The sequence below is a fragment of the Camelus ferus genome, chromosome 17 (assembly GCF_009834535.1).
Source record: "Camelus ferus isolate YT-003-E chromosome 17, BCGSAC_Cfer_1.0, whole genome shotgun sequence".
In the NCBI taxonomy this organism is placed as follows: domain Eukaryota; kingdom Metazoa; phylum Chordata; class Mammalia; order Artiodactyla; family Camelidae; genus Camelus; species Camelus ferus.
Window position 1 is genome coordinate 38,009,103 of NC_045712.1, and position 14,776 is coordinate 38,023,878.

Here is a 14,776-nt window from a genome sequence, read left to right on the forward strand (position 1 = left end):
GCTTTCCCATCTCAATGACAAGTTAGCCACTGGCCCAGACGGCGCCTCTTCTTGTGTGCATGCCTGGGTAGATCACACACACTGGCAGTCACGGGTCTGTTGGCCCAGTGTCTCCACTTCTCATTAGATTGTTGGACGACCGTCACTTGAAGGAAATGAAGTACGTGGTTATAAGTGCCCCAAAGCACAAGGGTACGAAAGGGTTTCCCCGGCAGCATCAACTTGATCAGACCGGAAACAAGTTAAGAGTTTATTCAGAAATTTTATGTTGCCCTTGCTGTTGGGAATACAGGAGTAAAAGATGTTATTTGTCTCAGCTTATAATTTAGTGTCTGCTAAACCCCAAGCACTGTTCCTTCCCTTAAGGTGCCATCTGTCTAGAGGAGAAGACAGGTGGGGCTAGCCCCATGTGATGAAGGCTGTGGTAGAAGGAAGCACAGATTGCTGTGGAAGAATAAGAATTAATCAATCTAAGCAGGGGTGGCTTCCTGGAGGAGGCGATGCCCAAGCCAGTTCTCATTAGAACAGTGTATGTGGGCTGGGGAGGTGGAGAGTGGTAGGGCAGGAAGACATTGATGCGTTCTAGGCAGAGGGAGTAGCATACACAGAGACACAGACCTGCAGAATGTGATTGTTTGGAGTGGTGGGAACTTAGAATGGGTTTGGGTTGGTGTTGTGGCCAGAGTATCAAAGAAGTAGAGTAGGGGGTGGATAATGGAGGCCATCTAGAGCCCCTGAGGAGTTTAAACAAAAGAGTGATGCGATCAGGTTGTCATTTTACAAGAATCACGCTGGCAGCAGTGAGGAGGAGCCCAGGGGGCACTGAGGGGAGGGATAAAATGAGTGCCGTGTTCATCGAGCACATACTATGTGAGAGGGGCCTACTGAGCAATGGAGACAGCTGTGAGCGAGGCAGCCTCATCCCTGCCCTCTTGCCTCCTAGCGGAGGGTGTCAGGCAGTAAAGATGTGGTGAAACAAGGTAATTTCAGAAAGCGAAGGGTGCTTGGAAGACAGGAAAACAGTAAAACACCACAGGTCTGGTGTTGGGGTGGTGACTTTCTGGGGCGAAGAGGGACTGTTTAGCTGAAGGAGATCTGGGACAGTCCCTGCAGCAGTGCCTTGTGACTTGAGGCCCGAATGACAGGAGGCTACAGGCCAAGAGGTGAGGCTCTGAGGGCAGCGCCTCGCGGGCAGAGGAGTCGGTACAGAGGCCCAGAGATAGCGTGCTTGACACATCTGAGAAAACAGGTCTAAGAGCAGGGTGACTGCAGTGTGGTGGGTGGAGGCAAGAGGGGCTGGAAGAGGTGGAGAGGGCTGTGGAGGCCAGGCCGGGCAGGGCCTCCTGAGAACTTCAGTCTCTCTCGTCAGTGCCATGGGAAGCCATCAGAGGGCCATGACATGACCTGATTTTTAAAAAGACATTGCCTTGTGCTTGCGATGGGGGTCTGAGGTGGGATGAGGAGAAGCAGGAGGATGAGAGGTATCGCCGTGGGCCATGCAGGATGCGGGGGCCGCCCAGACCAGAGTGGGAGCGGGGAAGCTGGGGGAGAGAAGCTGTGGGATTTGGAATATATAAAGCCATTCATTGTCAGGCCTGGCTGCGCATTAGAATCCCTTGGGAGCTTTTGAAAATTACTAATGCTTGGGTCCCACCCCTAGAGATTCTGTTCTAATTGGTCTGGGATGGGACCCTGGGATTGGAGTGCTTTAAAGCCCCCAGGTGTCCCTCATATTCAGCCAGGTCTGAGAACCGCCATTCAGAGAAGTAATAGACTGGGAGAGAGCGGGAAGGGGATGCCTTCCATATTCTTGGCTTGAGAATGTTGGAGATTTGCTTGTGCCATTTACTGAATGTGAGACTCTGGGGAGAACAGATTTTGGAGGAGAAATCAAGGCTCCTGTTACGGCCAAACAGTGTCTCTATTTCATGTAAGCAGAGGTGCCAGGTGGGTAGTAGATACCAAGTCTGGGTGGTGGGGAGTCAGGATCAGAGAGTGGAGTGTGGAGGTCTTTGGTTTCTAGAAGGCATGTGAATCGGGGAACTGGAATTGGGGTGGGAGTGAAAGGAGGCTTCCGCCCTGGCCTTCGGGCTGCCCTCACACCCGTGTGTTCTTTTACCCCCACGTTGACTCCTGTGGCCCCTCTAGGGACCTCCTGAGTCTGACCCCTTGCAGTTGGATGCAGGGGCAAATGATTCTCACTGTGGTATGTTGCTCAGCTTCCAATCCCAAGTGAGATCCACAAACAACATTCCAAACACCGTTCAGCTTCTCCTAGGTGTTTTGCTGGTGCCCCAAAGAAAATTGGGCCAAAAAAACACATCATCTGTTAAATGTCTTTCTAAGGGGAGCAGCTCAAAGCACAGCCTACAGACATGCCCCCTCTCTGCCTCTCCCCACTCCCAGCCTGTGACATCTCATGCAAAACCCAGCAGGCAAAACAGAGGGAGGTGGAGCTGCAGAGGAAGGACACCCTGGGGCACCTTGGCTTCCAAGGGGTGGAGTTGGGAGCCCAGATCTCACACTGAAAGCAGATCAGTTAGGGGTTCTTATAAACACTGCAGGCCGAGTCTGTTTTTAGAAAGGCGTCACTGCAGGGTTCTAAAGAGTTCCCTAATAAGATTATAATGTTTTGTATCTCAAGAGTTCATGTTGTTTGTAATTTTTGAGAAAAGTTTATGTCCAGAGGTTATAAACAATGTATAACAATGTGTGCATTGTATATAATTTTTTTAGGCAGAAAAAGTCCATCCTAAGGTTATAAACAGTGCGTAACAATGTATGGCTTATATGTCACTTTCCTTTGTTAGTATTACTAGTTAAAAAAAAAAAAAATCTCCTGTAGTCTCAGCCAAATAGTTACTGCATCACTTTCAGCTTTGAATTTCTTTTTCCAACTGTAACATCAGAACAGCTGGGAAGAGGGGAGTGACTCACTCAGAGGTGAAACTCCCATTTAAGAAATGGGGTACGAGGGGCAGGTCTGTGAGGAGAGGGAAGGAGACAGGTGGACAGAGGGGCAGTGCCTCACTTGGCAGGTGTGTGGCCTGGAGGTGGTGTGGCCGTGGGCAGGAGCACAAGGGCGACTGGTGTTTCATCCCAGGGTGCCCTCTCCTTCCCTGCCCTGACGTTGTGTAATGTCATCAGAGGAGCTTTCTGTGTTCCTGAAACACTTGAGGCATTGAGAGGTCTAGAGTGGCTCCACTTGCCCAGAGGAGGCAGCCTCTCAAAGACAACCTGGACTCATTCTTATCTTAGTACCCTGTCCCCGCCCTGCCAGCCCCATCCCAGTTTCACCGCCTGTTCTTTTCCAGTTCTGAATACATTGTAATTCCTCACCCTGTGAGCCCCCTCAGGAATCATGAAGGATTCCCTTTAAAATTTAGATCTGGGACGGGGGAAGGTATAGCTCAGTGGTAAAACACATGCTTAGCATACACGAGGTCCTGGGTTCAATCCCCAGTAGCTCCATTAAAAAAATAAATAAAAACTTAATTATCTTTCCCCCCTACAGAAAAAATTTAGATCTGGGACAATGTCTGTCTCCCAGATGCTTAAAGCCGAGGGACAGCTTTCTTTTTGTCCTGGCTGCCAGGAAGCCCAAAGCCAAATGCTACACAGTCACAGCAGTTGCTTCCTTGGACCTAATCACTTATTAACCTCACTGTAAATGATCTCAAATCTCAGACTTGAGAAGAGGAGGAATAGCAATTGATTCAGTTTAACCACAGCGTTAAGAGAAGGAAAATTTATCTGATTGCCTGCCACTGCCCCTCCTTGCCTTTGGATCCCACCCTGTAAACACCTTGCTATAAACGGACCCCACGTGACCATCTGAGACCACTGCAGGCCAGTGGTTGGAGTTTCAGCTGCCAAAGCTCTGCAGTGGAAATGGCGGGACTCAATTGAGTGTGCAGTGGTATTCCCTTCTGGACTCTGGGTGGGCTTACTGAGCACAGCGGTGTACAGAGTCAGCGAGCAAGAATTCACTGAGGCCAGTACTGTGGCAGCATGATGTTGGGAACACAGGAGGAATAGCGCTGGGTCGTCCCACAGCCGCATGACCAGCTGGGTGCAGCCAGAGAAGGGACTTGCACAGTTCGCTCAGAGGTGTTGGCACATTACGTGGGTCAGGTCGGGGACTTGCTTCAGGGTCCATTTGAGGAAGATGCTGCATTCTCCCTCGTGCCAGGCAACCTCTCATGCCTGCCACTGAGTAATCCATAAACATCGACTGGGAAATCTTTCTAGCTCCAGAGAGAGGAGGGTAACCGATTTGGGGATTACCTTCCTCCTACTTTTCTGTGGAGGAGACAGATGGCCTTGCGACACAGGCCTGGGCTGGTCACCCTGTTTCTGGCAGAGCTGTTGGAGGGAGCGTTTGTGCCTGGACCAGCAGGTGTGAGCATGCCTCGACTCCTGTGCCCTGAAACAGCTTAAGCAAGTTTTCATACTTGTTGCTTGAAATAAATGGAATCATTGGTGCTTCTTTGGAACCCATCTCCTTTTCATTGTGTCATTTCTACACCCCTGTACTATCCTGTACTAACTAAAGCAGGCCTTATTATCCTGCGCTTGTTTCAATCATAATGTTGGTGTGATGATACAGTTCTTAGCAAGAGAACGGTATTATGGCATCAAGGCAATTAAAAAACAAAACAAAACTGTTCAAGTCTTAATGAAAATAGCTAATAAGTACATAAGTTGTCTTCTGACCGAGGCATAGATTCGACTTGGACTGCCTAGGCCTGAATCTTGGCTCTGCCACTTAATAGTCATGATCTCCGGAAGTTTCTTAATTTCTCTGCTTTAGTTACCTCATCTATAAAATGTGGAATGTCATAGTCTCTCCCTCTTAGGTTTATTGTCAGAATTAACTGACAAAGTTGGAACTGTGCCTGGCATATAAGCACTCAGTAAATGTCTGTGTATCATTATCATCATTCAACTTGGGTTTATTGAATACTTGTTCCATGCCAGGCCCTGGGCAATTCACCACTCTACAAATTAAAAGACGCTGTCTTTGTCCTCCAGGAATTTACTGTCTGTAGGAGAGATCAGTGTAGGGTTTAACGATAGGTGTTATAAGACAAAAATGCAAGTTGTGGTAGCACAAGGGCCAAGTGATGGATTCTGTCCTGGGTGTAGCCTGGGGCCACTAGGAAGGAGGCAGAGAAGGTGATTGCTGAGTAGGTTTTGGTTTAGGTGCAAGAGGCCAGGAGGTGCCTGACAGGCTGGAGGGGAGGTGCTAATATGGGTCCCTAAGGGCACAGGAAGACTTGGAGAGCATGGAGCCTTTGGGAAACTCCAGGTAGTCCACAAGGCAGGACTGTCAGAGGAGGGCGGCGAACACTGGAAGAGTGGTCCAGGGCTGGGTCTTGGTGGCCTTGCCTGAGCCCTGCTCAGGAGCTTGGACTCTGGACCACGTGAAGGCTCCAGGGAGCCAGGGAAGGCTTTTAGACAAGGGGAATTACATGATCAGATTTACATTTTAGAAAATTTACTCTGGAACATAGTAGGGAGAAAGGATAGAGGTGAGGCTGCAGGGTACAGGGAAGAAAGGATGGAGGTGACGCTGCAAGGTGCAAGGGAGAGGCTGGAGGCAGGAAGCCTGGGAGACTCAACATGTCTGGGGCACAGGATGATAGGGCTCAATTAAGGCCATGGGAGTGGCATGGAGGGAGAACATGGGATTTGAGGCATGATTTGGGGGCAAAACTGACCTGGTGGAGTAGGTGGGAGTGTGGGACAGAGGGTTAAAAGAGTTAGGGACGACTACTGGGTTTCTACGCCAGGTGACTGTATAGATGGATGTCCCATGGGCCAGGGAGGGGAGAACAGGAAAGACAGTTTGGGGAGGAAATGATGGGTTCAATTCTAGCATGCTGAATTGGAGGGCTTGGTTTACTTTGTTTTAGTGCCAATTGAACAACCAGTTGAGACATCTTCAGCTCCAGAAGAGGTCTGAGTTGGAGCTGGTGATGGGGGAGATAGTCTGGGGAATGCAGATGAGCAGGGAGGAGGGCTGGTGGGGGAGCCGAGGAACACCACCTCCAGGATGAACGGGGTCGCTGGAGACAGGGAGAGGCTCAGCCCCAGGGTCAGGTAGAGACCCAGAGGGCATGGAGCTGCCAGAGGAGAGTGACAGGCAGGAGGGCCCGGTGGTCCTGAGGAAGGTGAGGGCTAGGAGCCACAGGGAGTTGCTCATTGACCGGGTGAGAGCAGTGCCCTGGTGTGGAGGCAGCAAGTGCCAGAGAGCCGTCAACCTAAGAGTGGATGAGGGGAGCGGAGCTTGGAGCAGCTTAGCTCTGATGGGGCAGAGACGGCGTGGGAGTCCGCTGAGAACACAAAGGAAAAGCTCAGGTAGAAGTATGAGCCCCTGAGGGACTCTTGTCCTCTAACACAGTGGATATGCGCGGTCCAGGGATTGGGAAGGAAGAAGAATATGAAAGAAAGGTTTACTCTGGCAGCCCCAGTGTCCTCTGGCCTAGACAAGGAGGTGGGCAGGGGTTGAGGAAGGTCCTAAAAGTCTGGGCTAGCCACTGAGGGGAAAGGTTGATGGCCATGTCATGCCTTGGCTCCCCCAGATTCAGATTCCACTATGGGACTGAATATATGTTTTAGAAGCATGAGAGCATTTAGGTGTTTTTAGCTTACTACGTACAAAGAAAAAAGACTGGAAAACTGTATTCCAAAATGTTAATAGTACTGATTTTTGAATGATAAAAATCAGAGGGTAGGTTTTTCCCTTTTAATTTTCTCTTGTCTGTAAATTATTTTTAAATCATGAACAAGTATTACTTAGGAAATGAGAAAAAAAACTCTGTCATTGGCCTCCTGGGTGCAATAATGTGGAAGCTTCAAGCCGTCCCCGTGAGAATGGTGGGGCCGGGTGGTGAAGGTAGAAGCTGTGTCTTCGCGCAGGCAAAAATGTCTCCATGGGTCATCTGACTCCCTGCTGTCTATTCAGAATTGTGCAGAACAAAATTCCTTACTCTGAACGAGTAAGTTCTGAAATCTGTGGAGATGAGCCCAGAAGAGCTTATCCTTTAAAGAAGGAAGAAAGAGACTAGAAAGTGCTGTGTCGCAGATTCCTCAGTCTGGGGGGCTGGCCCGGCTGGTCTCTGGCTCTGCGAGAGAGGCTCCCTGGGCTGGTGGGGTCTTGCCTGGCTGAGACTGAGCTTCCAGGGGGTTTTTATGCAAATGAAGTCACTCGAGGGGAAACTTTTGGAAAGGCTGCACTGCTGAGTGATGTCTCTGATCGTGGTCTGCCCAAGCGGGCGGTCCTGAGAGGAGCAGATGAGAGCTCCAGTGGCCTTGGCGCTGTGGGGCTCTTGTAGCCCTTTATGAGGGGGGTCTCCTGAGGTTTACAGCAAATTCTGGTGGCTGGGACCTTAAACACTAGACTGGAAAAAAACAAAAGTGGACCCTCATTTAGGAAAACAGCCGCATTTCTTCATCTCCTTGGGGAAATGATGTTCCTTAGTGCTTTCCCCTTGTACATGTGACAGTAGCAACTTCCAGATGTGGGTCTGTGGCTTCAGGATCCACAAAAGGTCACACAATTGCATAAACTCAACTACTTATTCCATTAAAGAGAATTCAGAATAAGATCCTCTGGGGTTTTTTGCAATCCTGTCCTCTGCCGGGGCCAGTGCCCTTCCTAAGCCCCTTTTAAAATCCATTCGTCTGGGTGGTCTGGGCCCTTCCTTGCCTTTGTGAAGACTTCCAGACCCTGGCCCCTCACTGCTGCCTCAAAGGGACCCTCAGACATCTCAAGATAAGACGAGTCATAACACTTTGCTTACAAAATTCAGGAAAGTTAGTCACATTCCTAGTTTGGTTAGCTAGCTCCTTCCTGAGTATATTTTTTTGCTTTTTTTTTTTTTTAATTCCAGTTTTTTTGAGATAATAATCGACATACAACACTGTATAATTTTAAGATACACAGAATAATGATTTGGTTTACATACATCATGAAATTATTATCACAATTAGTTTAGTATGCTCTGCGTATCCTGCTGTGCTTGTTTTTTAAAATGAGTTTTTTCCATATTGAAAATGCCACATGTTCATAATTTAAGAAATGTAGTCAAAAAAATAAAAATTACATGTGATTTTACTGCATGAGATAACCATTAACACTTTGGCATGGATCTGTGTGTGTGTGTATGTAGTCTTTACTAAAATGGACTTGTAGTCTACATACTGTTTAGGAATCTACTTATCCCTTTAAGAATCTGTCATACATGTTTCCTTGTCTATACTGTGTACTTTTATGGCATATTTAACGTCAAGAACTGCATGCTAAATGGCGCAGGACATACCAAATAGTCCTTGCCTACCAAAGTTTGTTTGCTTTTAGAATTTCTATGGTAGGTGAGGAGGGTATAGCTCAGTGGTAGAGCGTGTGCTTAGCATGCATGAGGTCCTGGGTTCGATTGCCAGTACCTCCATTAAATAAATAAACCTAATTACCTCTCCCCAAAAGATAAAATGATAATAAAATTTCTATGATAGACTCTTCTGGCATCTGGCTGTATTTTGCAGACCAGATTTTTTTTTCCACTTTTCTTTGAACTTTTAGAAAAAAATTTAATGAAATACTTGAGATAGTAGTTGAAAGGATGAAAAGGATAATATGATGACCACTCATGTGTTCACCTCCCAGCTTCATAAATAAAACATTGCAAAGACAATGCATATAAGTCCAGTGATTATGCTCTAGACCTTAGACTTACACAGTGCTGTATGTCAGTTATGTCTCAGTAAAACGGGAAGTAAAATAAAAAAAATTGCAAAGACAAGTTAGCCTCTTTATACACCCCACCAGCACTTCTTCCCACTCCCAGCCTCCCCACCACAGAGGTGATCGTTATCCTGTGTCATGTCTTGTTTTCAGCATCTCAGTGCAGAGAGCAAGTTGAATATATGAGGGCAGTGGCTCCCAGTTGCTTGTGGGTTCATAAGAAATAAACACAGATTACCAATCCTTCATAATAATAGTACTGGTAAAAAAATAGAGTAAAACTTGGTTCCAGTTTAAACAGCCCTTAGTAAAATTCAGAGCTGTGAGTCTTGACCTGGGAAAGCTGGACTCTTAGACATGATGCTCGCCAGTAGAAATGCACAAAGACCAAAGCTCTCACTGGGAAATCTAATGTGACAAAAAAGTAGTGGGGAGTCGAATCCTTACTGTAATATTTACGTAAGAGAGAATGCATTCAATGAAAACAATTTTAGTAAAATGAAAAGAGAAAATTAGCAGGAGCAGTGAAGCTGTCCAGTGTGGAAAATCATTCACTTTTCCTCGTAGAAATTCTTTGTCAGTAACTTATCATTGGTGTTGGCATAAGTCTGAACAGAGCCCGCATGTCGTTGGGGTGAAAATGTCCTGTCAGTGTGTGTGGAGTTGTTGCTTTCACATGACTGTCACCTCTGTGAACCGTCTCAGAACTAAGGGAACCCCTAGCCCGGCCCTGACACCTTTCCTCTTTCTTACAGGGGGCAGTGCCCAAAGGAAATGCCACTAAAGAATTCATTGAGAGTTTACAGCTGAAGCCGGGGCAGGTGGTGTACAAGTGTCCCAAGTGCTGCAGCATCAAGCCCGACCGCGCCCACCACTGCAGGTACGCATGTGCCGGTCCGGGCTCCCCTCCCCCACCCCCACCCCAACACCCGCTCTGGAGCAGACCCTCCCCCCATGGTGCCGTCAGCAGCAGGCCTCGTGAACGTCCCCTGCTCCAGGTACGGAGTGACCACTGTGACTCACCCTCCCCATCACAGGCTCCCTAGACGGGAAAGGCCGTTTGGTTTGGGCTCAGGACACCTGTTTCATGACTTGGCTTTGCCACACTTGCTGGAGGACCCCGCACGGATCCTTGCTTGTGTCCAGATCTGTGAGACTGGGGGGATTCCTGCTCTTCCCCCTCACAGCTTTATGACCTTATTAAGGCACATGAGACAAAGCTTTAGAAAATCATTCTGTGAACATCTAGCACTTGAAACATTTAAAAGGCAGGCCCGATTTCACTTAAATTAAGTTTTACAGGGAAATGGGGAAATGAAGGGATTGTCCTTGAAAGAAAAGAAAGACTTTTCTTTAAAACGAAACCTCTAGAGGTTGTGACAGCTGTAGAATCTGGCCAAAAAAGCTATTTCCCCATCTTATCTGTGATGATTTTTCTCTTTTGGTTTTCAGGTTTGTTGTTTTGACTCTTCTCGACAAAAAACATCTTATCTAAATATTGTACTTTATTAATACAAGGGAACTTTAAATACTAAATTAGAAATACAGACACGTCACTTGGTCCCTTTTTCAGACTTAAGGTGTGTGTTTGGGGTGGGGTTGGGAGGCACCCTCGTCAGCGTGAGCATGTGGAAGCATCTGGGTTTGGTGAGAGGTCCTGGTGGCTGAAAGGTGGCTTTTCTGTGTGGGCCTCACTGCCCACCTCGCAGAGGACGGTTGGTCTCAACATCCAGATGCCGTGGTCAGCTCCTGATACCTGCTGTGTCCCAGGCCCGGCAGCCTGCCCTGTCTCATCATTGTCCTCATGGTCACCCAAGAGAGAGCTTTGCCATAGGAATGACTCTCCCTGCATGAGGAGTTAAGGTTCAGGGAGGTTAAGTGGCTGCTCCAAGGTTGCACAGAGAGACAGGATTGGGTTCCCGTATTTCTGGCTCTGAGTCTGGGCTCTTTCTACTAGGGCTCCAGTTTGGAGATGACTTGCGTAACTTAATGTAACCATATGTAAGTTTTTCTGTCCGTCTGAGAGAGAGCAATCTGCAGACCTCCCCACCTAGTCACCCCCTCTCAGGGATGAGGGCTGAGGAGGCTGAGCAGGGCGCACGGGAATTGCCATTTCCTGTGGAGTTTTCTGTCTCTGGGTCAGCTTGTTTCTGAGATCTGGGTTAGAAACTCATTTAAAGCTTTCTTCTTGTGCCAGAGTCGGGGGCATCAGGCTCGCCTTTTCCTGTCACCCCGAGGCTTGGGAAGCCAGCTGTTTTCATCACCTGAATGATGTCATTCCTCAGTGCAGCCCCATGTGGCGGAGCAGCCTTGGAGCTGGAGAGGTCAGCGCTGGAAGGGCCACACTGTCCCCGCCACACAGGGGGACAGTGGGCCAGACACCGAGTCTCTTAGAGCCTCAGCTTTCTCCTCTGTAGAAAGGGTTGTTCCTCCCTCGCTTGGGAGGATTAAATAGGAATAAGTGTGCGAGGCACTGGCTCAGTAAGCAGAAGCTATGTAAATGGAGGAACGTGTGAGCGTCGGGGGTGTGCTGGGTTTATACAGGCTAGACCAGAAAAAGGGAGGTGTCAACTTTACAGAAAGAACGCGGGTGACCACAGTGGTTCTTTTTACTTTCCTCCACCGCCTGGCATTTTCCTCGCCACCTCCTCCTCGCCTCTCTCCCCAGGATGATCGAGGGAGGTATTCTTGAGTGCTAGTAAACAAATCAGCTTGAGCAAAACAAGAGCTGCTGATTCAGATGAACTCAAGTGAGGATGCCTGTGCGTTGCCTGTTCCTGCCTCAGGAAATGTGTGCTGACAACTGCTCCTTTGTGATGGCTCGTGGTGGTCCAAGCCATCTGGGGACCCACAGTTTTGGATAAGCGGACTCCCCAGCACATCAGACAGAGCTGGATCTGTGCTGGTTGAGCCGAGGGGCTTACTGTCCGGTTAGAGGAGGTTGGTGCCAGTCCTCCTGCTCAGGTGAAGGGGCAGATACATGTTTGTGCCTAGCTGTTTGCTTCCCCTCCTCCCAGTAGAGTCCATAGGATTTAAACTCTTTCCCCTGAGCTCTGATGGGTCCCACAGCTACTCCCTGCCCTTGGACTTGTAGGTGTTCCTTCCAGCCCGGTGGTACATGGGTGGGTCTTCCTTTCAAGCAGGCTGCTTTCATTCTGGCATTGAGGACCATGGAAGCATGTGGAAATCCTTGGGGTGGGGGATGATATGCTGATGTGGACAGCCAAGGGGTTAGGCTTATACTTTAGGTTCTTGCACAAGACTTTGGCAAAGCCTTACACCCCTGCCCACCCCCAAAAACACACACACGCTGAGGCTGAGTCCGTCGTGGACTGCTTAGGGCTTCTGCCACATTCTTGTCTTTCTTGTGGTTATAGTTGCTGATAAATTTGTATCAGACTAGGATTGGATTTAAAGCATTTTACACACATCACCCCTGACCCTGGGAGAGCAGGGCAAGTTCTGCAGAGGGTGGTTTGGAGAAGCTAAGTTTCTTTGCCCAGAGTCCAAAGTGATCTAAGAGCAGTGTTCTCTCCACTACCCTGCACTGCCTCACCCTACCTGGTTTCTGAGCCAGGGCTAGCATGCTGTAGATGCCTTTTTTGCTTGTAATTTTCATCATAGCGAGTGAGGTGTGAGATGAAAACCAGTGTGTGGAGCATGGTCCCTTTGGTACCTTTTTGCTATGTCTTCTCTTTCTCTGCTGGGGCATCCCAGCCTGAGGTGGTGGAGCCCGTTTCCCCATCTACAGTGTCAGAACCTTCACTTCACGGACCCTCGCTAAGCGGGGCCCCGGACTTGGCTCTGGGCTGTAGTGGTGGATGAGACATGGCCCTGACCCCGGGGTCTCCCGCCCAGGCAGGGCAGAGGCACTTGTCCACCACAATACAGTTTGGCAAGTGCTGCTATAGGGAGAGGACACAGGGCTATCACTCTGGGTGGGCAAGAGGACCTCAGCCTGCTCCTTGGAGGCTGAGGGCCAAGGAAGGGCCTCGTACATCCCTGGAGAGGCAGCACAAGCCCAAAAGAACCTGAATGCCCGGGAGATGGGGAACTTGTTGGATTTTTCCAGGCTTGTGAAGGAAGTGCTTTGGGGCCTGAAAATGGTAGGGGGCCTGGAGGAAGATGGGAGGGGAAGCTCGCTCTCTCATAAAACCAGGATTTAAAACAATGGGAGCAGCCTGGGAAACCCTGAAGTCAGGAACCCCAAAATACCTCCAGTTAGGATGTCTGGTCTTTTCAGTGACCCTCATTGCATGCTTAGGACATCCCGGTGCCCTGGGAGCTCAGCAGCCCCCAGCATCTTCTTGTGAGACACTCAAATTGGTACAGGGAGGAGCCCCAGAGAAGGTGGATTTTGCCAGGTGGCAAGAGTGGAGAGAGGCCCTCAGGAGCCTGCCGTGGCTACTGTGCTGGGCTGCCCTGCTGTGTCTGGGGAGGGGACACCGCTAAGCCCTGCCCACCATGCTGGGGGTGCTGGAAGGAAGGCCGGCTCTGAGGTGACTGATTCTCAGAGGGATGTCAGGGTATGACAGGCTCACATTTTGTCTTCCTCCTCGTAAGGGACAGTGCCTGTGGTGGAGAGCTAGCAGGATGTGGGCAGTCCCACCTGGGCCTGGGCGTCCTTCACTCGGCCCACTCAGGGACCCACCCGCAGGCCTTGCCCTCAGTGTTCCCCAGCCCCAGAGCCGTTCAGGCTGGGTGTCTGTGAACTGTGGATGAATCAGCCTCTGAATAGTGCCCCCAGCCACATGCATGGATGGACCTTCCCCAGCCACATGCGCCACCCCCTGGCCCAGAAGTCTGCTTCTGAACAACTCTGTAAGCCAGAGGGAGATGTGCCATCTTGGCTTCCATGTTTTTGCAAATAGGAAACTCGGAGAGCAGCATGTTGGACAACTTTGGCAGCTCTCAGTGGGCTGTACTCTGCCCGGCTTCCTGAAGGATGAGTAGTTTTCTAATTTGGCTGCCCAGTGAGTCTTAGCCCATTGTGAAGTCCACCCTCCCAGGGTTCACACTTGGCGTCTTCAGACAGGCTGGGAGGGGAGAGCAAGGACGGATTTGCCATGAGCACTTGCTTAAACTCTTGGACAGCTTTCGGAGGATGTCAGGCCATTGGCATCTCTCTGCTGCTGAGCAAACACTGCCTCCACACACCCACTTGAAACCCCTTTCAGAAATAAGTGCAGGTAGAAGAGAAACTGCTCAAGAGCTCAGGGCAGGAGAGTGGTTACCCTCAGCAGTTCCCCAGGCAGGAAGAGGTTAAGAAACCCCAGAGCTGAGGAAGGACATGCAAGAAATGGGCTATAGGGGTGGCTCCACATGGGAATGTGGTAGCCGATGCCCAGGACACAGGGGGCAGCCCCCTCCTTACTGCCTATTTGTCTGTACTTTCAAGGTTATATATGGGGAACAAGCATTATTTATTTATTTTATTTTTAAATTTTTCTTAATTGATAACAGAGAGGGAGATGTGACTGGGTAGTGGAGTTGCTGGTACCTGGCTTTCTCTTTATGTCCTTCCATGTCCCTTTCTTCTATCCTCTTCTTACCCTACCTTTCTGGCTCCCAAGGAGATTCTGGAGCTGGGTCAGCATCTCTGAAATGTGCCCATTCCCCATGCACCTGTGTTAGCATGGCCCCTTGAACTTGTGGAAAGAACAAGGGTGGAGACCAGAATGACTCCCTGACTCGTTGAGCCAGGCCCAGTATCTGTTCTCACATTTCCTTCTAACAGTACTTATGTCCTGTGTGTGGGGAACCTGAGGCTTGGCATTCATCCAGTCTGACCAAGGTAGCTGCTCAGCAGATCCAGGCTTGCCTTGCCACCAGAGCTCATGCTGTGCTTAGAAAAAGCCCTGCCTCCCCCTTGGGGTGTGGGGTTGCCCTCCCTCAGAGTGGTCTGTGCTTCCTGGCCTGTAGTCTGGGAACAGCACCCCCCTTCCTCGCTGTCCCTGCCCTGCCAGTGGGTCAGCCAGAGCTCAGGAAGCACCATGTGTGAGCACAAGACTGCCTTGTCCTCTCAGG

The 14,776-nt window shown here is 49.6% G+C and overlaps 1 protein-coding gene across 9 annotated transcripts in view; it reads left to right on the plus strand.

Moving 5' to 3' along the window:
* The window catches only part of ZDHHC3 (zinc finger DHHC-type palmitoyltransferase 3), a 107,480-nt gene that overhangs the window by 63,986 nt on the left and 28,718 nt on the right, over positions 1-14,776 (plus strand). For all 9 annotated transcript variants that reach the window (XM_032459033.1, XM_032459032.1, XM_032459034.1 and 6 more), the window contains one exon: positions 9,505-9,629. In XM_032459033.1, the coding sequence (XP_032314924.1) occupies positions 9,505-9,629 (125 nt within the window). The remainder of the gene's footprint in view (positions 1-9,504; positions 9,630-14,776) is intronic.